The sequence below is a fragment of the Passer domesticus genome, chromosome Z (genome assembly GCF_036417665.1).
Source record: "Passer domesticus isolate bPasDom1 chromosome Z, bPasDom1.hap1, whole genome shotgun sequence".
NCBI lineage: Eukaryota > Metazoa > Chordata > Aves > Passeriformes > Passeridae > Passer > Passer domesticus.
In genome coordinates this window covers 24,983,390-25,009,756 of record NC_087512.1, presented here as the reverse complement: position 1 = coordinate 25,009,756, position 26,367 = coordinate 24,983,390, and the positions used below count along the sequence as shown (strand labels likewise).

Here is a 26,367-nt window from a genome sequence, read left to right as displayed (position 1 = left end):
TTCCAAGTGGACCTGAGTAGCACCCTCTTCTACAGTTTTATGACCACTAAGTTCCCAAACTTTCCCTTTTTCCTAGCTCTTCTCTGTTCAAATGGTAATGTACCACTCATTATCTTGTCCTCCCTCATGCTCTCTTTGTATCAGTTCTGGGGTTAACTTTGTTTCATTTTTTGGGGTTTTTTTTGTCATTGGCATGGAGGGGGGAGAGGGGATTATTTGCTTGTTTGTCTGTTGATTAGTTTTTTGCTGATGTGTTTTTGTTGTTGCAGTTTGAGCTTTGTTTTAGTTTGCATTTCTTTCACTACTCCTGTTTAGTTATCACACTCTTAGTACCTGTGTACTTAGCTACTTATTTTTTTATCCCTGAAATACTATTTGCCTTACAAACTCGGTGCAGATTTCTCTGAAGTCAGATTTCTCTGAAGTCAGACTTCAGTTGAGAATTTAGTATTCACATGGCAAAACACGGTTTCACTACTATTGAAATATCAACTCCTACTGCTTAAGAAAGGATTTTACATTCTGAAAATTCATGGTAAGGCAAATGCTCTTTATTAGATACAATTTAATTTGATGAATGCACTATGGAAAGACCAAGCTAAACTAATCACACTGCATGCTAAACTTGGTAATGGTGTAATGGTAATGCTGTATTCACTCCAGTAATGTAGGCTAATCCAAGTAAAACTGCAGCTACTACTACTATTAACAGTTTCTCTATACCTCAGTTTGCCAAAATTTAGAACCTGACAAACTGGCATTATCTACCTTTTTTCTTTTTCTTACCATTGGTGCACGATATTAACTTCAAATGCAAAATTTCTATTTGACAATACTTTCTTTCAGGACTTTCTGCACACAAACGAATCCGAGCCATCAGTGAGGAAAGTTCAGCTTCTAGAAATAAATTAGATAGAGCGGGAAGCTGCATATTTCTTCCCATGCTTTCTTCCTGCACATAGCACTGTGGATACCCTCAACTGCTTTAATTTTGATCCATCTAACATATTTCACAATTCTTAATTTTAACATTCACCCGTGATAATTTTAAACATTTGGAATATTAGAAACTATTTTATGAGTCATCATTACCTTCAGTTTTTCAAGAGAACAGCATTTCTGCTGACAGAGCGTTACAAAATGCAAAATCCCCCTTTGAGAAGAGTAGCAACTCAGAGAAGTTCCCATATAACACATGACATTAAGTGTAAGCCCTACTAGTAGTCAGATTCTTTACACTCATGTTTAAAACACATCCAGTTTACATATATACAGCCTGTATTCAAACAATTTAAAGTCTGAGCTGCAAATCACCATTTTGTGCCAATTTTTTAAATAGTGTTAAACTGCGGAGGCTAGATTCTCGTTCACCATCCTTCCACAAAATAATGAGGTGGTCAGCAGAGCATGTAGCCAATCCCAGTTCACCAAAGTACAGGAACATCTGCAATGAAACAACTCTTATTACCACAATGCTTGCATGAGATGGTCAACTTGCTTAATTATTTAGTGTCTAGCTGGACTAAACAAACATATGTATCTGAAATGGCTCTGCTTATAAACAGGAATAAAAAATTACATACTGTATGTTAGCGATACCATAAAATTGCTACACAAAAACAAACTCTTTAGTCACTTCATACTGAAAGATCTCTGTCTAAAAAAAGCAGTGAAGCAAGCCTTACAGATAGGGAATTTAAAGGACAGAATTCTGAAGAAACTTGTTTCAAGTCAGCAGTAGAAGAGTGATTTGCACAAACTCTGATCTGGTTTCTTGGGAACAGAAGTGTTCTGTTCACAGGGTACACTGTCCTCCCTCCCCCCAACAACAGAGTAGCGTACTAGCAGCAGGCCTGGAAAGATCAAAGGACAAAAAGCTGTGACAGACACATGCCTAGTCACAGAGAGGAAGTCAAACAAGCAAGAAACACAATACTGGAGGGAAGTACAGCACCAGAGGAACGATTTTGCAACACCAATGGGGCTGACAAATCATGAGTTAACCCCTGACCTCTGAGATCTTCACAAGACTGCTTAAAATTAACCACTAACTGCAGCACAACATGTCAGCCAATGGAACCAGTGATGTCACTATGGCATGCTCACAATTCCCTAATTCTTCAGTTTGTTAAATGGATCTGTCTGGGAGAAGCCAAAAGGCCAAAACCTACCTGCCCTGGGAACAGTAACCTAATAGCTATAGGGTTCCAGTAGACATAGTCTGTCAAGTCCTCATCTTGGCCATCACATTTCATCACTACTCAACATTTTCTTTCTCAACTGCTCCCATCTTCCCAGAGTTTAAAAAACCCAAAAATTTTCCATATGTAGAACATTGCAGGAAATCACACCCATCATCTCCATTACTCCTTTGCTCTGCATCTCAGCCAAGACACAACGTATGCCTCTCACCTTCTTTGTGTCTCTTGCTGAATTATATACACTATGTCTTCTTGCTTAGATAGCATCCTTACAAGTGGATAAGACCCCCTCCAACAGTTTTTCAAAAGAAGGATGGCAGAAAGGGAAAGAGAGCCTTGAAGAAATCCCCTTAGCAGGAAGGTTCACCTTAGCTTTTAAAGAAAAGCTTTCAGGTTTTAGCAGCAGCAGTCTGAAATTCAGTCTGTCTCATGAATGCTTGTGAGCAAAGCTACTCCAGAACCACACCATCCCCTTTTAGCTGCCCTTACCCCTGCTCCTGCCAAGCATATATACAGAAGTCCACTGTAACAAAGTGCTTTGTTACACCAATACCTTGTGACAGAAAAGTGTGGAGGGAAAATGCCATTTAATATGAACACACACTATTTTAGGCAGAAAGAAGCATGGAATAACACTGGTAGTACTGTTTAAGTTAAAAGACCTCCTTAATGCCCACAGCACAGAGGGCTAAGAAATTACTCCATGTGTTTTGGTTTGGGTTTTTTTCGTAGGAGTCCTTCTTTAGACTGTGAACTTCACGTGAAATCTGGGTCATGTACACGGTTCCCAGCTGTATTGTTTGCAGTCTCTAAATGAAGCCAAATACTCTGTCAGATTATCTCTAGCATTTATGTGCAAATGCTGTCCTCAGGCATCAGTGAGCAAGGTCTCATTAGAACATTAAGTCAGTATGTATTACTGTTTTCACACAGTACTAAAAATATCACAAAATGTGCTCCTAGCCTCCAGAGCCAGACAGTCAAAAGTTACAGTTCAAAAAACACTGTCAAATTTATGTTACTTACTAACATTCACTTTTTTTCATTCTTACTACAGCTGACCTACCTGCACAGCTGAAGAATGACCAATCAAATCACCAACTAGCTCCAAGAAATACACAGGTGTATTCTCCTGCATCTTCTTAGCAGCTTGGTTTGCCTGCTTGTTTGCTCTTCCAAATCCCCACATGTTGAAAAACCCTGAGGGGGGGGGGGGGGAAATAAATTCTCTTATTTTGACAAAAATCACAAATACAATTTGTTTCTTCCAGCTAAAGAGAGAACTACAAAAGCCACATAAAATCTAAAAGCAGCACACTCTGTCTGGCAAAGACAGAAGCACAGTACTGTGCAGCCCTTTAGCATCTGGATTATTCATCTTGAGCGAAGAAGGAAACATAGCTACTTGTCCCACTTAATGTAATTTAGAAAACATGCTAAATTACACACCCGGATGAGACAACACACAGATTTAGGAACAAATACAAAGACTTCCTAAAAGAATTAACTGAACAGCAAAGGTAGATGGAGGACAAGTTTATGCAGGTGTTTATCTTTGCTCTGCCCACCTGAATTGTTACTTGTGCAAAGAGCACAAAAATGAGATGCCAATTTCTCCTCTGTATGTTCTGCACTACAGCTGGCTCATTGCCTCCTTCCTTCAGCAAAAACTATCAGCAGATGTGGAGTGTAAAGATAGTACTTCCCATGTTCCATTTAGATTGCACAGAAGTACACAGCCACAGCCCCCAGAACTGTGTAACAGTACTGACATAAGTAAGGAGGTTGGGTTCTGTTGACAATGCAGCTCAGACTTTATTCCCAATCCTTCCCTCAGCCCTATCAGCACATAAAACTAGAATTGTGCTAAACCATGGCCCTGGTGCAAGGGAGATAACTGGTGAGATGAACAGCTTCTCAGGGGATGCCTAGAATAAAAAGAGTGCAACTCAACAGCAATATGTCCCTAAGGCTTTTTCTCAAACATCTTGATTCATAGAAGTTATAAATTTCTAATGTGAAATCAAATACCACTTGTCACTACGTATATCAGCCCATCACCAGCAATGCTGAAGATGGAATATTCCTCAAAAACTGTTTCTAAATCAACCCAGACAGCAAAAATACATTTTCGAAAGTTACCAACAAGAGACGAATAGCTAGGTAAACAAGATACATCAGGAAAATTATTCACACCTTGAATAAAAAAATTCCTACAGAGGAGCAACAGTCTGTTGCTGTTCCCAGTCCTTGATACGAACTATATTGTCCAGAGCACCTGTCAAAGACCACAACAGCCAGTGTGCAGGGGAGCTTGGTCAAAGAGTAGCAAGTACTACAAAAGAACTGTCACTACTCAAGCATAAGCAGGAAATACACAGGAGATGGAAGCAGGGTCAGGCCATTTGAAATTAATATAGAAAGCTGTAAGAGTAAGTAAAAATGATACAAGGAATGCCAAGACCCATCTGGAATTAAAACTGGCCAAGGGTGTCAAAGACAACAAAAAGGGCTTCAAATACATTAAGAACAAAATGAAAACTAAACATAATGTGGGCCTGTTCCTAAATGGAGGGAGGGACCCTGTAGACCAGAATGCAGAGAAGTCAGGTACTGTACCTCACTTCAGTCTTGAGTGACAAGACCAGCCCTCAGTATTCTCTGACACAGGAGACCAGGGTAAAAAGTAATGTTGGAAGGAAGACACCCTTGGTCAAGGAGGATTAGGTTAGAAGCCATCTAGGCAAACCTGACATTCACAAATCCATGGGTCCTGAGTGGATGCATCCATGAGTGCTCAGAGAGCTGGTGGACACCACTGCAAGGCTCCTCATGATCATCTTTAAAAGGTCATGGAGATCAGGAGAGGCACTGAGGACTGGAAGAAAGCAAATGTCACCCTGGTCTTCAACAGGGACAAGAAAGAGAACCTTGGAAACTACCAGCCAGTCAGCCTCACCTCAATCCCTGGGAAAGTGATGGAACACTTCATTCTGGAGACCATCTCTATCTACATGAATGACAAGATGATGATCAGGAACAGGCGGCATGGGCTCAATAAAGGAAAGTCATGTTTGACCAGCCTAATTGCCTTCTACAATAAAACAATTACTTGGATGGATGAGGGGAAAGTAGCAGATATTGTCTACCTGATTTCAGCAAGGATTTCAACGCTGTGTCCCACAACATCCTCATAGACAAACTCAGGGATGCAGGCTGGCTGAGTAGACAGTGAGGTGGATGGAGAACTGGCTGAACAACAGATCCCAGTGGGTCAAAATCACGGCACAGTTGGAGCCCTGTCACTGACAGGGTCCTGTAAGGTTCAATACTGGGCCCAGAACTGTTTAACTTGATCATCCTTGACTTGTAAAAGATGGAATGCGCCTCCTCAGCAAATTCACTGAGAACACAAAGCTGGGAGGAATGGCCAACACTCTGAAGTGTTGTGCAGCCCTTCAGGGACCTCGGTAGGTTGGAGAGATGGGCAGAGAAGAACTGTCTGAAAGTCAACAAAGACAAATGAAGGGACCTGCACCTGGGGAGGAAGAGCCTCAGGCACCTGGGGCTGACCTGCTGGGGAGCAGCTCTGCAGAGAAGGACCTGGGGGTCCTGAGGACAACAAGCTGTCCATGAGCCAGCAGTGCGTCCTCATGACCAAGAACGCCAATGGTATCCTGGGGGGCATTGGGAAGAACATTGCCAGCAGGTCATGGAAGGTGATCCTGCCCCTGTACTCAGCCCTAGCAAGGTCTCCCCTGGAGTGCTGTGTCCAGCTCTGGACTCCTCAGGACAAGCAAGCAGGTCAAGCAGAAGGCTGCAAAAATAATGAGAGGACTGGAGCATCTGGATAGGCTGAGGACACTGGGCCTCATCAGCCTTGGGAGGGGACCTCATCAATGTCTATCAGTATCTGAAGTATCTGCAGGTATCACGACAATGGACCAGGCTCTTCTGAGAGGCACTGATTACTAGGACAAGAGGCAATGGGCAGACACTGATGCACAGGGAGTTCCACCTGAGTAAGAACTTCTTTACTTGTGGGTGAGTGAACACCAGAACAGGTTGCCCAGAGGTTGTGGAGTCTCCGTCACTGGGAATACTCTAGAACCATCTGGACACAATCCTGTGCCATGTGCTCCAGGATCACCTTGTTTGAGCAGGGAGGCTGGACCGCATGACTCACTGTAGAACCCTTCAACCTCATCCATTCTGCAATTCTGTGAATGTCTGTACTTGGAAAAATGCTCCCTGTAACACAATCAACTAGCTCTGAGGACTGCAGTGCCCAGAAGCAGCATGTGAGTTTGGATGCAGCTCCAAACTAAGTCCCAACATAATTCCAAGTCCAAAGAGGAGATGTGGGAAACTCTTTTTTTTTGCTGCCAGCTGCTTATCTGCAAGCTATCATCACAAGATCCTGCAATTATTTACTCTTGTATGGTATAGAAATCAGTACTGTTTGGTACAAGGAGGAAAGGATCAAGGTTTGTCAGTTTTTTTGTTTTTTTTTTAAACTGGCTCATACAACTGTAAACTGTAAGTAAGCTTGATGGCACAGAACTGCTTCAGCTGGACCTTCTATCACCCCATATCAGGTCTTGGAGGACTTGAACACCCACGCTCTCTTCAGTTTCCCTCCCGCTCCTGTAATCAGTTAGTTAAATACAAGACATTATCTCTCTTTACAAAGCCTAAACCTCTCTATTCCTATATGGCAGATACTGGGTTTTTAAACGTTCCTTTCACTCCCCACTACTAGCAAACCTGTCGGAACTGGTTCAGCTGGCAGCTGCTGCTTTTCTCTGAGTTCCCAAATGCGCACACTGCCATCTTCTGAACAGGAGATCAGCTGCCTGTAAAAACAGTTGATAAGCAACACTAGCATGGATACTTACCTGTGCAAATCACCTTGTGATGCTTCTATGAAAGAAACAATAAGTGCCTCAGGTTCCACACAAGTTTACTAGAACTCTTAAATGGAGCAGAGTGTACAGAGGTTCCACACAAAACAAAATTCATTAGTAGCAGAACAAAGTATAACAGACATTTAGAATAAGTGGAAAAAAAGAAACCTTTTCAACTCCATATTAAAAGCATACCACTATGTAAACCAAAACACAACCAGTCTAGACTCTACAAACACATTTCTTCTAACTGGTTTCTGTAAGTTTGCTTTCATTAAGCAAAACCCTATCTTTTCTTACAGACAAATAATGAAAGGAAAGGTACTGTTTCATTACATGTAACAGCTTAGAATACATACATTTACAAGACCAAAGCCTCAGTTTTTATCTTATGGCAGATTGAACAAGAACATAATGGGATCTTATACTATTATCTATAATATATTACAGCATATACATATATATGCAGCAACTTGTCCAAGTTGGCTGTCAAAGCAAGTTCCAACTAGAAACTCTGCAATAAGAAACAAAAACTGCAAGTTATTAATTTCTGTTAAAATATTTCAAGCGTTATAAAATATTTAATGGAAAATATATTCAGAATATGCTATATGCCTTTGCTTTCTAGAAGTAAAATCCCACTAAGCCATATTTTCACAATACAGACAAAAGTGCTTCATCAAATCTGATTCTGAAAACAGCTGAGATATTTTCAGCCTATGTACTAGTCATACTGAAATATAGGTTTTCCCACTGAATTACAATGACAAATTTTCCGAAATCAGATGAACAAGTTCTACCTAATAAAAGCAGCTCAAACTGAAAATAAGTCCCTGCCCTAGAAATCCAATGTAGCTTTGCAGTCTGTCTCTAGTCACCCTTCCAAGTTTTGTTTTTCTTTATTGCATTAACAAAATGTACTATGTTTTTTGTACCTGTTTGGAAGCTTCTCAATGTGCAGCACAGAGGAGTCGTGAGCAGTTCTCTGGCAGGCAATCACACGCTTCATTTGAAGATTATATACGTATATGCCTTTCCCAACAGCAGCAAACACACACTGGAAAGAAAATTCAATAGGACAACTTACAGTAACAGATACTGAAGAATCACCTTGCATATAACGGATTTCCAATGATACTATGACCTACCTTGTTTCTGTCCTCGTGTTACTGCTTTATCCCAAACATGAAATTAGCAAGTTATAAAAAGAGACTGATTTTTTTAAAACTAAATGTGGGATATAATCCTATATTCTAGGCAGTAATTTTATGTCTGTATTTTTACCCTGTTCCTCACAGTCTAAGCAGAAACTAAGGACAATCAAAACAGTTCTGTAATTAAATGCTTATGTTCTTACAGTAAAACAATTCCCTATGTTTTGAAAACAATTCCCTATGTTCCCTTGTTTTATCAAGAAAAACTAATATTTATCAGGAAAAACTAATATTTGTTGTTAATTGAAGATAGAAATGGATAAAGAGACCTTGCTCAAGCATTTGAGCTCTACTGAATTCAGGAAAGGAACTCTCTCATAGTAAAGTATTATACAATCCTGCATTTTGCATTCAATGCTCTTCTTTAAAAGACTTGCAGGCATTCCATCTCATAATCATCATGACCCTAAGACACCAGAAACAGTTTACTGATCTTTGGACCTGGATCACTTCATGTCTTTTGATGAACTTAAAGAGGTCAAGTGTACAATCCCATGTATGTACACATGATTAATATTCAGTACCAAAGGAGTGCAAAATGTTCTATTCAGTACATATTTGCAGTTTTGAACATGCCTTGTTCAGATGACAGAGTTCTGGAACATTTCCCTGAACAGCCAGCTTCCATTTACACAATCCAAACATTAATATCTCATATACAATTCACACTACATGTCTGTCAACATTTTGTACAACTTGTAGCCTAGGGTCTTTTGACTAAAGTTTCCTATAAATATTCATCAATGTTTTGACATTGTTCAAAACTCTTTGTTCAGGTTTTTATTCTTTTTTTCTCTTTATGTGTATCTGTTGCGGGAGCACTGAAACTGAATAGAATTCTGATACCACCATTACCAAATCAAGACAAAGAAACAAACCACTAAGCCCATTATTCTATTTTTGCATAAGGTTCAAATTCAATGGCTTTCCACATAACTCTTCCACCTTGAGTCATACAATCTTACAGCTTTGCAAAAGATGCTCTTCATGGAGCACTCTTCTTTGTTCACAAGCCCTGGCAAAATCCTGGTCATCTCAAAATCCAAGAAAATCAAACATACGAAGCATAAATTGTACAGTTCTATTAAAAGGCAAGCCAAACACACATACCAGGACAGCAGATGTACTCCTTCACACTGTTTCCTAGTTTTCAAAAACTTTACCATCCCATTTGTTTCTGAATCATGGATTGCCTACAAACTCAGTGTCAAACTAGACAAGTGTATCTTCTCCAGCTACCTAACTACCTAGTCTGGAAAACAGAGCAAACATATATTTTACACTATTTTTAACATGAAGAGCAGTGTTCTGCTATTTGAGATAGCACATAACAATATAATATCTTAGACAAATACATTTCTGCACCACACTTAAAGATCCTTAAGAAGCTTTACAATACAGACAGCACTACCGTAAAAGCACCTTCTATTTTGGTATGTAACACTAGAACCACCTTTTCTTCCCATCATTCAAAACTCTCACAATGAGAAAAAAAAAAAAAAGACAGCTATTTATTTAGTTCAGTTTCATGAATGGAAGACAGCAGTCCCAGATTCCACATTGAATGTTTTGAAAACTTCTGTCCTTCCTCAAATTCTTTCCTATTCCCTTAAAACACATCATATGTAGCTTTCAAGCATGGAATCAAGGTGTTTTGAAGCCAAATTACAGAACTTATCCTAAATAAAATTAATTTTTGGCTCATTGTAGAAATAAGCATTGACAACAAAACCACTGGATATCCCACCTTTAAGGGCAACCATATATTTTTTAGCTCCCCACATTGTATATTATTTCTCTCTCCAGGGTTTTAGGAAAGTTCTATTCAGAAAGAGGCAAATGTATCAGGCGACTGTTTGCTCCTTACCCTATATTCAGGCTTTTCCACAGCTTTTATTTTGTTACAGCTTATATATCTGAATCCATTTCCAAGAATCTCTTTCTTAATCATTCTCAATAATGGACCTACATGCCCCAAACAAAATCCCACTGTACCTCAACAATGAAAGGTCTTTTATTTTGCCTCATTTAATTTTGTGAAATGTTGATAACATTTCACAAAATTAAATACCAACCTGAGTATTTTTAGTGTTTACTGTACGATAACTGAGTTCTAACTGAGTATTCTGACCAAAAGCTTATCTCTAAAGCCTGACTATATTAGACAGGATCTTGGAAACATTTGAGTATACAATTCTGTATAGTCCACCTGAACAGAAAGAGCAATACTCATTTACTATTCAGCACAGACATATGCCTGCTCTTAAATAGTACCCCATAGTATTCTCATAGTAATCTCAGCTATAACTGCTCAAACAGGTGCATTACTGGGAAAACTGTATTTCCAGAAGCTGGAATACAAAAGATGCATACCACCAAAACACACACCCGTATTTATTTTTCTCTAGTGGTATTTTAAACAAGTAATAAATCTTTGTTAGTCAAAAAGAAATGCTGTTGTGACAGTCCATAATGTTAGTTTCTATACCATCAACATATTAACCCTTCATATAGCTCAACAGCCAATATTTTATATAAAAACCATTGACCATATAAAATGCTGTGCACATTTAAAAGAAGCCTCTCATATTATAACAAGGAAACTGAAAATATAAACCATTCAGTTTTCTGTGGTAAAATCATCCTAGCTTACTTAAAGCAATTTACTCTGAAGCTTTTTACCTCCTCATCAGATGTTAAGTGTTGAACTGAAGTTTCATGTGGGCTTTGGGATAACTTTATTTCTGGTTGTACATCTGGATGGACAGAGGAGTCCCAGAAGTTGCACTCAGATGCCAGCTTTGTCCAGTCAAGCGCATCCCAAACTATTAACTCACCTATGTGAGAACCTGTCACAAAAGTCAAATCTGAAGGGGAAAAAAACACACATAGAAATCACATTATATTTAAAAAAATAAATTTCACACAATAAATTTTCCTAGAAAGGGAAGACAGCCCATTTGTGTAAAGCTAGGTAGAATGTGCAGTGCATAACTGACTGGACAATACTGGACAATTGAGTAAATACTAATCTAATTACCTAACATAGTTCAGACAAGTGCTTATGTAAAATTGGTATTAAGAACATTCACTGGCCACAGTGCACAGCACAGAGTTGCAAAGTCAAGGAACACCACAGGAAGTGTGTATAAATATTTAAACTTCATTTCTACATACAAAGCCCTTGTATTCCTTGGAGAAGCACCCCCCAACATCCCCCAGACACAACAAAGTATGTCTTTGTCATAAACAGAAATACTGCTCACAAATTAAATGAATGGGTTAATGGCAGTATTGAAGTACCTGCTCATTACTTTGTTTATCACACGTAGAAAGGAACTTCTACGACAGTATTTGATGCAGGTAGCATCTTGTCTTTTTTAGGCCAAACACTGCTTGCCTTTCATATTCAAAAAGGAAAAAATAATGGCAACAGTTAAGCTCAGAACCATGTACCATAGAATCCAAGTTTTCTTTTTTCCAGCTTCTTGCTACCTCTGTAACACAGCCCCTTTGTGCCAGCCAGGTAGACACAGATACACCCAAGGATAAATACACACTATCCCGCCAGTAATACCTTTTCCTGGCTGTGGGGTTGCTCCATAAAAAAAATTTAAAAAATTAAAAAATAAAAAAAGAGACAGGGAAGAAAAGAGTAGAAAGGGCTGATATTTGCAGCAGAGCAGAAAGAATTTCAGGTATTAGTTCAGTATTAGCCTAATGAGCAGCATAGATCACATCATCTTCCAGATCCTCTTTATAGAGGATCTATACACAGGCTTACATCTGCACACTCAGAATCTCCAGTTATCTTAGGAATACAACTGCAAGGGACATGGCATTGCATATCTCATTTTAAGAATAAGAAGGAACAAGACAAAAAAAGTAGCATTTTAACTTTCACAACAGAAAGACCAAGAGTTCCATTTCCATCAATGACATTGACTCTTCTACATTACAACTCACATGGTTTCATTTAATTGTTAATCCATAAAGAAAGGAATTATATTTTGTCATATCACTATCTTTGCAGCTACAAAAAAGGTACATCCACTAGTTACTAAGTTTCACTCCAGTTAAAACTTTGGTTCAAGTAAAAACTCCATAGGTGAAATATCCTACTGGTAACTAACAAAACCAGGAATATTATAAAATTGCTCTTACCATTAACACTGACTAATGATGAAATATTATCCTGATGGTCAACAAGGCGCTTTACTTCAACAATATTCCAACCTTCAGACCCATTGTTAGAAGAACTCAGCCTAAAAATTACTTCAAAGATAGAAAAATTGTCTAAATGAGCTTTTTCATTTGGAATAAGATGGAGCTATGTCTAAATAAAACAACATTTTCAGAGTCACAAATTAAACATAGTAAGTGAGACTATACAAGAGCCACTTATGATCACTCATAACATCAAAAAACAGGAAGGACTTATTTCAGCATTATCATTAAGGCCTCATAACAACAGCAAATATAGGATAAAACACTTCAGCCTAGTAACTCTGAAATTCAGAGAACTGGTCAGAAGTGAAAAGTATCAGAGACCTTTATGGATAAGTTACTAAAAGTGGAACATGTTTCTTGAGGACTCATCTACCTGAAACATTAATATTCAAAAACAATGCAATATCCTCTAGTAAGGCAACCAATACTGTCAGAAATTAAGATTTTATTTTAATCAGTCTTGGAATTTCTTTTCTGTCTCAAGGGTACAATAAAAGCTACTCATTATAGCTTTGGATAGCTAGTGATCATCAATACCTCATACTTCAGATCCCAGGATAAGGAGGCTCTAGAGAATCTGAGTACCTCACATCTCAAGTAAGCAATTCCAGACCTTCTCCAGAAGAACAAATGTCAATTGCAATAATCAGATCTGGAGAGGTGACACTAACACTGAGGGAGTTGACGGAAGAGCTCACCAACCCAATCTCTGTCATTCACCACAGTCCTCGTACACCAGGAAGGTCCCAGTCAAACAGAGGTTGGCTAATGTGATGCCCATCTACACGACTGGTTGTAGGAAGGATGGACCACAGGCCTGTCAGCCTAACCCCAGTATACCAGGTAAAGCAATGAAACAAATTATCTTGAGTATGATCACACAGTGCATACAGGCCAACCAGTGAATCAGGCCCAGACAACAAGAGTTTAAGAAAGACAGGTCCTGCTTGACCAACATGAGCCACTGGGTGCCAAGGTGGCCAAGAAGGCCAGTGGCCTCCTGGCCTGTATCAGCAACAATGTGGCCAGCAGGGTAGTGACTGTCCCCTTGTGCTCCACACTGGTGAGGCCACAACAGCCACTTGAGGCGATACTTCAAGTTCTGTGTTCAGTTCTGGGTCCCTCAGGACTAGAAAGACATTTGAGGTGCTGGAGTGTGTCCAAAGAACACCAACAGAGTTGGTGAAGGGTCTGGAGTACAAGTCTTATGAGAAGAGAGCTTGGGTTGTTTAGCATGGATTAAAAAGAAACCTTATCACTTCCTACAGCTACTTGAGAGGAAGTCGTGGCAAAGTGAGCATTGGCCTCTTCTCACAGGCCACAAGTCACAGGAGAAGAGGAAATGGCCTCAAGCTGTTCAAGGGGAGGTTCAGGTTGGACATCAGGAAGAATCTCTTCACTGAAAGGGTAGTTAGACATTGGAATGGGTTGCCCAGGGATGTGGAGGAGTCAGCATCCCGGAAGGTGTTCAAGAAATGACTGGATATGGTACCTAGTTCTATGGTAGCTGGCACAATGGTGATTGTCAAAGCTTAGACACAATGATCTTGGAGGTCTTTCCCAATCTTAGTGATTCTATGATTCTAAATACAGAAAAGTTTTGTTTTGCACGTCATGCATATTTCAAAAAAATTATTAAGATTAGTATAGTCTCCTCTTTGTCAACGGTAAAACAGAAATGTTGCTGACCACACCCTAACACCATTTACTTTTCCTATACAATTCCAGCAGAGTGCTCTTCACACATATCTCTGTTAAGCAGCCGTTACGGAGGAGCATGAACACTGAAAAATGCAAGATACTCACTTAGCTCTTTGCCAACTGCTGCAGCGACACAATTTTTGGGCAATTCAACCAAAGCGCTGATGCCTTTGAAAAAAGGGGGAAAGGATATTAATTGATCATAAGAAAACACAACAAACTGCTAATTCCTTATTAATAAAGTTCTTAACAATCTTCTTTCCACTTATCAAAACCAAAGTCTATTGCCTGAAGTTAAAGGCATCAGAAATGAACAGATTATCTCAAAAAGAGGTCAGGAGTTTTGGACCTGAATCAAGCAGAATTCAGAACATCAAACTTATGGTGAAACTGAAATTAAATGATCTTTTTATTTTAAATACAATTATGATATTTATGTTCTAATGCTGGACAGTATTAAAAACACCATGACAATTACTGCAGCTCTAAATATAAGCAGTACCAAAATTATTAGATACTGATACCTGATACTACCTCAAGTATGCACAATTCTAAAATAATGTACAGAGCAAGACAAAGAAGAATAAAGCATATGATAAAATACCCAGCTTGCTATCATTTGTTTTCATCCTGCACAGAATTTCCCCATCCTGTGCCAAAGAACCATTAGAGGAAAATTCCGCAAGGAATAAGCAACCTCCTTTCCCACAAAGGAAGTCAGAGATTAGGACAGAAGAGAGGGCCGATGCCACACATTCCATTGATTCCTTGTACTGAAGTTTCAATAGCACTTTATACTAAGCACCACAGTCCAACTTATATTTAGCATGATATTTCATACTGAACCAAAGACATATTAATGTCCTCAAGGATTCAGAAGGCATTGCCTACCACTACTTTATGATAAAAATAAGGCAAATATCAGTTCCACCTTTAAAGGTGATTCACAGCTTTGTAAGCATCTTGGTAAAGTACAGCAATAACATGCAAAATTTCCTTCACATGGACAGATAATACAGAAGTTTATTAACAGAAAAGCATGATTGACAGTGATTTCTGATTACTATATTCCTACCAAAACATGCATTTTCTACATCAGAAGTACTGATTCTTAACAATAAAAAAGTAATCTTTACTGCTCTGCTATTACAAAGCTTCACTTAATAGAAATATAATAAAACTCCCACTCAATCATACAAAAAGCCAGTCAAAGGATCTGGTACATGTTAACAGCAAACACATAATTCAGCATCTGAGCTCTAGCCCTGTAGTCCAAGATAATGTACAGTTACTGAGATCTGCGACATTCCAAAATTCACACAGCACAGAACATTAAAAATGGTCTTAGTTCAAAAACTATTAAATCTGACATTTAAAAAAATAAAGAGTGGCTCTAATACATAATGTTGTCATTAGAACTAAAATGAATTTGCCAAGTTGGTTTTGCATCATTATACAGATCAATTTCACTTGCACTTTAACAGCTATAATGAGTCATTTCCATTTTTACCTGCATCAGTAAGATGACTGGTCTTACACAAGAGATCTAATTTTTGGTTCCAAACACATAGATCACTCCCTCCAGACAACCATACATTCAGTCTTTGAAGAACTGTCAAACACTGCAGAACAAAAATCAGATATATGTCTCCTGCAAAAGTTCTTCAGGGAATTTCTCAGTGTAATGATCATGAGCTTTAGTTAAAAAAATCTGTAAGTAGTATGAAATACAGTATCAAGGTCTCTGAGAAATACATATTTAATTACACATTAATATGGTAAATTTTTCACCAACAGCGCAAAAACTTTAAATGTTGTAGAACGCCTTTTGCAACACAGTAATAAAACCAAGTCACAGCACTACCTTTGATCTACCTCCTCTCAAAAAGAAAACTGAGGTATTAAGAGACCCAAAAACAAAATAAGAATTATGCCCACTTCTCAGCCATTCATTATGAACCTATTATTAAATAAAACAATGCCATTCATTCTAACACATCTTCCCACACGATCCATGAGGCAGACATAATAGCTTAATGTATAAAACAAAACAACAGACATTCATAGGGTTTCCTCAGTACCTTTACAGTAGAATGGAAACTTGACACTTTCTGAACCTGTCTGCCACTAGTGCAGTCCCAAACCTGTCTTTATTCATTAAGGAAACTGAAAGGTTTCTACGTATCATAAATGTAAATGCTGTTTTGGTAACTAAATGACAGATTACGAAAGAGGTATGCAGAGACTCAGTCTCTTAAACCCTGACAGTCTTCTCAATATTTGGCCTAAATTATATATTCATAAAGGCCTGTTATGGATTAATTTTTTTGTGGCAAGGGTTGTATCTACACGTGAACAATAACTAATCCAAAACCCTAATCCAATTACACCTAGTGGGTGTTGGTAGCCATTAAGTTCTGAGATGGGCTGCAGCCAGATCTGAGATGACTGCAGATTGTCAGTGCTGTCTTTAGAAGTAAAAACCATGAAAAGCCCATAGAATTTTAAACTCTCCCCAGATCAAAGGATACAATAACTGTTCTATCAGCTGATGCTGTTATAATCAAATTTGTTTTTTCTTCTGTAGCATCTGATGAAGCAAATGGTGCTATAGCTGTAATTTTGTGTGTGTGTCCATGAAGTTCATGAAGTTTTTCTCCAGTCTGAAAAATAAGGTTAAAATAGGAAAATGCCTACAGTAGCACAAATATAGGTATTAAATGACTTTTTAAAGCAAGAATTACTATGAGTCTAAAATCTCCCTTCTTAAAGAAATTTAAGGATTTTCTACTTACTACCTTCAGTACTGTCCAAGATCTTAAATTAAATAACATACTATGAGTTAGTTTTAAGAACATAATGCAAATCACTCTCTGAGTAAAAACCTCTAAAAGCCCTTAAGAACTAAATTCTGTATTAAACTCATTTAATTTTAAGGCAAATATTGGCTAATCATCCTTCTTTATAAATGCTACAGCAATTCAAGTTTGTTGACAAACCCTTACTTGAAAATGTATTTTTTTTTAAATTTTAACTATTGGAAAAACCTGACCTATATTTATGGCCAACATCCCAGATTTATTACTATGCACATTATACATAGATTCAAACGGGTGCTTTAGACAAGTACAGCTACTTCTACGGACATTTTAGTTAAATAGCAAAACCCTACAAACAAACATGCAGAAGCAAACTGGCATTTTAAACATACAGCTAAAATACAGGGTAATTTTAAGTGCAAATTTCTTGACAGATGTGCATTACTGCTTTAAATTAAAAGTACAAAGATTTGTTTTAATAAACACAATAGAAGTCCTACTGAAGTAGAAAATGGAACTCAGCTCATAAAGCTGGATATCCGAATGAATTTTATGTTCACAAGCTGCTCAGCATACTGGGCATATATATTTACACACATGGGTTTAAACATTAAAATCCCTTTACTTTTCCAAATTATAGAATTATACAATTATAAAAGGCCTTCAAAACCAGCAAAGCGCTAGTGGAAATTGCTCAAAAGAAAAGTTTTAAGTCTCTCCTGATCATTATAAATATCACATAAATTTTTCAGAAGATTTTAAAGAAAATTTGAAGTCTGTGATTTTTTCTTCCTCAGTCGAATATCTGATACAGTGAAGACCCTTCAAACTTCTCACTAAACAATGTAACTCATATACTAGATGTCCTTAACCTACCTAATGCTCATCTCTTCTCTACAGTTTTGTCAATGATATGAGGAAACAGAGCAGTAGAGCAAAACAGCAGGTGTCACACTTACAGAGCACCATGTGTATGATAAAACTAATGTCTTATTAAGGTTTTCAAAACTTGCAAGAAAGTTTTTTATCACAGCAAGGAATTAAGGGTGTGTTCATGCACAGCATGAAATGTTTAATTCATACTGATTTTGGTATCTTTTAAACACAATTCTGTGATAGCTCTCCATTAATCAGTCATTCTGAAGAGGTATTACTAATAGAGTGACTGAAATGTATTTAAATCTTAAATGCATAAAATACATAAAAAATCCTGGCAAGTTTGGAATCTTCCTACATATTTGTAGAGTTACTAGTCAGCATTTCAGCATTTACAGCAAACACAGAACATACTTTCAGAGAGTAATTAAAGTCACAACTTCATCCACACTTCTGCATTTAAACAGAAAAACATTTTAAAACATTAGCTCTGCATCAATTCTTATTTTTTCCACTTTTTTTGCTCCTAGAAATTTCCACCTCTTCTCTAGAACTTCTACCCTGTCCAGAGCGCACAAGCCATCCTAAAAGAGACAGCTAACCTGAGCATTCCACAGAAATATGATTCCATCATCTCCTGCAGATGCAAACCTGGGGAAAAAAACAAACCAGACAAAGAACTATAACTAAGTGAAAACTTCATTACAGCATAATGCAATGGAAAAGCAGTAAATACTTACGGAAGTAAAAATGCTTATAAGATGTATCAGATTCAGTCTTTAAAGAATAAACATGTATTTGTAAATCCTAATTACAGTTTCAAACTGAAACAGTATATTTAAATAGGTGATTATCAACATATACCTAATATAAGAACAAGACTTAAGAATTCCAATAGTTATAAAAAAATGTCTTCATGGGTCACCTCAATCTTTTCCAGTAATGATCACCATCATCTATAACCTTGTCTGTTTCCTGAAGGAGCAAGGAATGGTCAAATGAGCAACAAAAAAAATCTATTCTTAAAATGTATTATGAACTCCATTTAATTTAATGTGTCAAAGGCTAGAGTATTACTTGCAATTTTATCTCAGTCCAGTTTTTGGAAGACTCTTGCTGAGGCTTAACCTTCTTTAGTGATCTTCCAATCAATATGAGCCTTACTTATGTTTAAAAAGTAAAAGAGTAAAGAAGAAAAAACCAAAAAAAACCAACCAGCTTTCTGTTACATTCATAGAGGATTTATTTAGTATCTTCAAAAACCAATATGAGAAAATTTTCCCCTCACTGGTTTTAGCTGAGGCACTGAGAAAACAAGAAAATCCTTCTGTAAAATTCTCACTAAGATGACATTATCTAAAGACCTGAAGCGTGAAACTTGGCTTACAATAGTTGACAAAAAGCACACAATGGAATAGCTGCAGAAACTAAACAAAATCATTTCAGAAACTGAGTAAAAATACTAGTCTTATTGAAAAGAATCAAGTGAAAAATATTATCATGTGTTTAACAATATAGAAAATACCATATTCTTGATAAATAGAATTTAGAATTACTGCCAGTAACAACTGAAATAGTTCTATTAAACTCCTCAAACTCTCAGAATACTAACCAGCTACAAAATTCACTCATTATCCATATGCTATTTTATAACCTATCTTAAACATCACCACTAAGGCTTTAGTTTTAAAATTATTACTATTATTTTAGCTTTAGTAATTTACCTGCCAAATAACAAAAGCCAAAAATGGTAAAAGACTTCTTTTATAAGACTGCATGTGCAAGCTAAGAATACTGTGGTGCTTCTACAAAGAAGAATTACACATATTCAGCTTACATTTGAGAAAAACATACTTGGATAACGTGTTATTTTGCTAACTTGTCTGGGGGGAAAAAAAACTGAAGAAACCACACAAGATTCTTCCATTTTTATATGACTCTTCTGGTGGACTACTACACAGAAAAATGAATGTTACAAGAAGGTATGTAACTTTCCTGACATACATATATATATGACATTTAAAATAAAAACTGACAAGATAAAAATCCTCCATGGAGTCTTCTGTGAAATTTTATTTATGTATATAATATTAGCAAATAAGAATCTGTGGGCATTTCTAGACCATCAGCATCTCTTCCAATCAATGTGCATGGGGCAGGAGAGAACATTGCTTCATGAAACACCTGCTGTACACTGCAAGGATATAAAACAAACTCTTGGCCATGTTAACTTCATGCAGTGTATTGATGACTATATTAGAATTTCCCTTCTGTGTCTAATTTGTAAAATATATAAATTACTACAGCTCCTTAACAGAGCTAATCTTGCCTATTACTTATGTTCTTAGTCACTAAACATTTTCTGTTTAATTCTCCACATCAGTCAAGAGTCACTACATTTTATGACTGATTAAAGATTCCACAACCTTACTTTTAAGGCAGAAAATTATTTCTTCTCTCGCAGAATCATGTTAAATTAAAGAACATGCAGGTAAATTCAGAGAAAACTAGAAGAGAAACTACGTTGTAATGTACAACATCATAATTTATTCTCTCAGTCACACTTCCTAAGTGACAAAGGTAAATAGAATCATCTTCTTAACTAGCTTTCCAGTTTTTAGATAACTCTGTCATCAGAAGATCGATAAGTCAGTCTCCTGAAGTTACAGATAGAGATTGTTAGGAAATATACAAAAAGGTGCATATAGCTGAAACCTGAAGGAGAGAAACAAAGGTTTCAAAGAAGTATAGCAAGTTGAACCAGATCAAACTGGAAGAGACATGTAATGCAGAGGCTAGGCATATGTTGACTTTTGCTAAGTAGTCATTCTGAATAAAGTAGCTAAAAACTTTAAAACTTGCAAAGCTGAAAAAATTGCATTAACCAAAGCTCAAGTGAATTTGGCACTATAGCATCAAAAGAAACTGCAACAAAAGATTAGAAAGAAAGGAAAAGCAACACTCATTGTTGAAGATGTCATGTCCAATTCTACAGCACATCTGTAGGAGTCTACTACACACTTTCATAGAACCAGAAGGTAAAACAGCTGTCCTCAATTCAGAAACATAGAACATATGCACCCTGTCAGAACAGCAGCAGACAGTACTGCATACTGTCCTGTGAGAATCTACGCACATACAGAAGGCAGCACTCAGACCAGGAACAGACTGAAAAAGAACAGATTAATTAGCTGAAGGCAATTCATACAAACAAATGAGTCTGTACTGAGAAATGTAACATTATCACCATTATTTTCTCATTAAAGTATGACTTAAAAGAGAAACCAAAAAATACAGTAACACAGCAAGAAAAGAGAGTATTCACCCCTTGACTTAACTCCAGTTTTTTCAGCTCTCACCCCCCAAAAGACAGGATTCAAATGTTACTGCATTTTTACAAACATATTGCCAAGGACATTGTGAAACAATATGAAATGGCATTTCATACCTGTAATCATCTATTTGCACTAGAAATCGTACTATATCTTGATGGCCTTTCAACACAAGGAGCTCCGTGTAAGGATTCTGTATTTGCTCTTCACCAATTGTCTGTACAGAGGATTTCTAAAATTCATTAAAAAAAGGAAGTAAATTTATTTTGTACTAACATAATTATTTTCATCAGGTCTTTGTAATGTCTAACAATCTACACACAGACCCATGTGTAAAGTTTCTGAAATATCATTTTGCCTTAATGAAAATCATTATAAAATATAATTTCCTGTTATTTCATTATAATAATAGCTTTCTATAGTATGTATTTTAAATTAAAATATAGCATTTTCTTTTCAACAAAAACATTTTGTAACCATTTAATCACTGATACAGTGAGATGAAAACCCAGCTCAGTTATAAGCTGTCATGTGAAGCCAGCTTCATGACTCAATTCACCATACATTCAGTTTTTCATTACATTACATCTCTTATGAGATGGCTGTGAACCTCTCATATCTTTCATCTACTGTTCAATTTTAAAATCCTATATAAAGACAATATATTTAAAACAAATAAGAACAAATGCTGTTCTGTTCCATAATATATAAATCACCCACTGGTACTCTATTCAGAAAATACCACAGCACACTGCTTAAAAAAAACAGATAATGATTAATCATTTTATAGAACAGCATCTGCAATTACCCCCGACTAGACTATTAATTAAAAGAACAATCAATCACTTGGAGCAAGCTGATCACTAGGCAGGGTCAATAAAATACTGCATAGAACTGCATTTTCAAGGTAGAATAGTTCTGCCAATCTCAATCATCATTTTATTTCAAGACAACTTTTTTGTAATCAAGAGCTTAAACATTCTGAAACAACTTGTCAGACTTTTTTTTAACCATCTAAATAGCTCAGTAGTTACTCAGTGACAGCACTCTCTCCCCTCTAGATTTATTTTACACAACAGTCAACATCATACTATTTCCAAGACTGTCCCTTCTTTGAGAACTTCAACAGAATGTACATTGTAAAAACAGCAACTACAGAACACAGTACAACATCCAGCACACAAAAGGTAACACTACATGAAAGACAAACATGTTATCCCCATAAACTTGAAGTTTTTCTTGCAGGATTAATAAACTATTTTCTATTACTTTTATATTGGTACTATGATAATACTCTTCAGAAACTAAGAATGTCATAGTTAATAAACATGGATGGAAAGAAACGTGTTGTTATTTTAAAAATTAAGAGTTCTTAATTTTTAAATGAAACTCCTATGATTTTATCTTGATGTTGTGCTACCTGATGCATTTCATGAAGCAACTGTTCCTCGTTTTGTGCAATCACAGGAGAACAGCAGTTCCCCTTTAAAATAATGCAAATAGAATCTGCATGGCTGTAAGAACAAATTAAATAACTTGGAGTTAATCCATTATAAACTAATCAAAACATTCCTTTAAAAAAATGAGAGTTCTAAAAATCCTAAGGTAACCTCAGTATAGCAATACTACAGTCAGAAAACATACATTCAGAAAACAATTTTAACATCATTTGAAAAACTCAGAATTTGTACCACTAACACCCCAATTCTACAATCTGATGTTGCTTCCTATTCAATACAAGATGGTGCTATTTCTTTTGAACAATACACCTAATCTTAATTCTAACAATGCCTGTGAATACTGAAAGGTACTGTGCTGATAAGGTACTTATATATGAGAACAAATAACATCTTTTTCCCCAGAAATGTCATACAACAAGGTATGCTCTCTTCAGATCTTCGTTAATATTTACTCAAGTGTTGGGTAACATGAGTGTTCTTTCTCTGAAGAAATCTATTTTCTTATACAAACTACTAACTGGACTGTCCTGTAGCAACATTAAGTTTTTAGAGGTAAAAGCTGGATACTGATGTTAATGGAATCTATTCCATATTTTTATGCATGACCTATAAGCAACTTTACAGTAATCAGACAAAAAAAAAAAAAAAAAACAAAAAAACCACCCAGGTTGAGGTTCATCTCAACCTCAAAACTTCACAAGATGTGAAGCATTTAAAAAGTGGGGTTTTCAAAAGCTATTCATGAAAAACACGGACATGAGAGTACACAGGAACACTGATCTATGGATCATTGAGCATGACAGATTAGCTCCTATGGACCACGATGCTCCTGCACTGAAGTGCTCCCACCACCAGAGCCACCCTGACTAAGATGAACACCATGGCTAGCCATCAACTGAAGAAATTCTGATTCCACAGTTTAAAAAAAAAAAAAAAAGAGAAATGGGTAAGGAGAACTTAGGACAGCTTTGCCAGAGGTTTCCTCTATTCACCTAGTGCAATGCCACTTTAACACATCTGCCTGAAGTCACAGCACAGGAAACAAACACCGTAAGTCCATAGCCCACACACTGCTGTGAGCTGTTGAAGAACTAATGGTGACGCAGAACTATTGAAGAACTAATGGTGACAAAGATTATTAAATGAAACAATATTACATCATGCAGGGCAGGGGGGAAGTCTAGGGACTAACCCTCAGCAATACTTGTTCTTCAGATTTTCAACTGAGAAGCAAAATTGTTACTATTATTCCACAACTCTGTGAGAGCAAAGCAATGAGAACAGAAGTCCTGTGGATTGGATTTAACCAAGGCATGAATGGCAGAATGGAAGAAGCAGGCCACAACTTGATTTACAATCATGCTTTATTAAACCACAGTACACAAACCACAGTCAAAGTCCAAACTTTGGAGAGGGACACACAACAATGACGTTTTCTAGCACATCTTAGAAAACTGCATCATATTTCCTATCCTCCTTCTAAAAACAACTGCACACAAAGCTGCAAATGCGGCTGCAATCCAACTGGTATTTTGACTGATGAGAAAAGTCAGAGGTACTTCCACACATTGTCATTCCAACCTGGTGCAGACCCAAATTAAGTACTGACCTTTACAGTCAACCATAATATTGGCATAACTTGCTCATGAACTGCAGCTGAAAAATAATTATTTCCTCATACTTGTCTAGATTACAAAAGCACTACGTGCATGGAGCGCAGCAATACTTTTAATTAATATTTGTTAAGTTCATGCTGAGAACTTCAACAGCCTCTTAGAGACATGAAATTCTCAAAATCTCTCCCCCTAATCCAGTAATATTACTCTTAATCTGGGCAGCAGCAAGGATGTCAGTGTATAGTACACTCGATAACAAAGCATATTTTATGGATGAGGTACTAAGAAGAAACGCTTCAAAGCTACTACAAACTACTGTGACATATAAATAACAACTTACTGCCTATAACTTACATTATCGACCTCAGAGTCCTGAAAGCAGGACTTGCAGGAACTGCATGAAAGCCACACACCATACGTAACTCCTGCAAAGCAGGAGCTTAGCTCGGTCGTTTTGCTGTTCACAGAACCAACCAGGCTAGGAAAGACGTCTGAGATGGAGCCCAGCCTGTGACAAACAGCACCTTGTCAACTAGACCACGTCCAGCCCTTAAACACCTCGAAGGACGGTGATTCCACTACTTCCCTGAGCACTCCATTCCAGTATCTATCACCCTTTCTGTGCAGAAGTTATCTCCGATGCTCAGCCTGAATCTCCCCTGGTGCGGCTGGAGACTGCGTCCTGCTCCTGTCACCGGTTGCGTGGGACAAGACACGAACCCCCAGGGCTACCCCCTCTTTTCAGGTAGTTGGAGAGAGTGACAAAATCTCCCCTGAGCCTCCTTTTCCCCAGGATAAAACCAACCGAGCTCCCTCAACTACTCCACACAGGACTTGTGGTCCAAACCCTGCACCGTCTCCGTTCCTCTTCTCCCGACACGCTCCAGCCCTCGATGTCCTCCTTGAACGGAAGTGCCCAGACGCGCACACAGTCCTTGAGGTTCGCTTCTGTGCCTTCCCGGCTCCCCTGTTTCTCTTCGAGGACGCCGTAATCCGTTCTGCCAGTCCGACTGCCTCGCAGGCCGAGACCCGGCCCGGAGCACGGCCCATACCGGGGCCACGACCCCCCCAGCGGGAAAGGCCGTGGCCCGGCGCATCCCGACCTCCCGGCACCACCAGCCCCAAGCGTAAGGCTCCGCAGGGAGCCGCCTCACCTCGGCCAAGCCCTGCGGCTCCCGGCCGCCGCCGATCAGCCAGCGCAGCATCGGGAGCGGGACCGGGACCGGGACCGGGACCGGGATCGGGAGCGGGCCCGGGAGCGGGATCGGGACCGGGACCGGGATCGGGATCGGGAGCGGGCCCGGGATCGGGAGCGGGATCGGGGCTGGGAGCGGGAGCGGGAGCGGGACCGGGAGCGGGATCGGGATCGGGATCGGGACCGGGACCGGGACCGGGACCGGGAGCGGGCCCAGGCACGTCCGGCCCCGCTGCGGCAGCGCCCACCGACAGGCTGCTCAATCGAGCTCCGCGCCGACACCCGCCCGCCGGCGGGCGGGGCCGGGCGCGGCCGGAGCAGTCGATGGCCGAGCGGGTGCGCCCTGAGGGTGGGCGCGGGTGTTCCGGCGGGACGTGAAATATTTACTGTCCTTTACCTCGCTCTCTTACAGACTTATGCTATTGCCTTTTAACATATTGCCACCATGTTACAACTATGTTATTGCCATTTTATTGTGACGGTCTTCAACTGTTTCTTGAAGTGGAATGAGCACCAAAATATTTTCTAAGCAACAGATTTCCCTTGGCTATGGATGTTTCCATCCTCCCTCCCTGAGGTCTTTGATGCTTCTGTCAGGATGAAGTGACAAGTATGAGTCAGTGTCCTGCTCCCCTGCTGCCCTTCAGAGAATCACAGAAGCCAGGACGGGTCGGGCTGGAAGGGACCACAGTCTGTCCTCGGTCCCATCCCTGCTCCAGAGGGTCATCCTACACCACACGGCACAGGATCGTGTCCAGGCACCTCTTGAGTATCCCCAGTGAGGGAGACTCCACTCCCCCTCTGGGCAGTCTGTTC

At 38.6% G+C, this 26,367-nt stretch overlaps 1 protein-coding gene across 1 annotated transcript; it reads right to left on the bottom strand.

The window, feature by feature from the left end:
* Window positions 1–188: 188 nt before the first annotated feature.
* Window positions 189–25,818, bottom strand: WDR41 (WD repeat domain 41). Its single transcript, XM_064403839.1, has 13 exons — window positions 25,511–25,818; window positions 21,397–21,512; window positions 18,551–18,599; window positions 16,785–16,916; window positions 16,335–16,397; window positions 15,764–15,875; window positions 14,359–14,421; window positions 12,487–12,597; window positions 11,005–11,189; window positions 8,044–8,165; window positions 6,969–7,057; window positions 3,268–3,401; window positions 189–1,444 (listed from the first exon to the last, which is right to left on the bottom strand). Exons 1-13 carry the CDS (start codon window positions 25,559–25,561, stop codon window positions 1,292–1,294), a joined length of 1,380 nt encoding a protein of 459 aa, XP_064259909.1. The 5' UTR covers window positions 25,562–25,818; the 3' UTR covers window positions 189–1,291.
* Window positions 25,819–26,367: the final 549 nt, after the last annotated feature.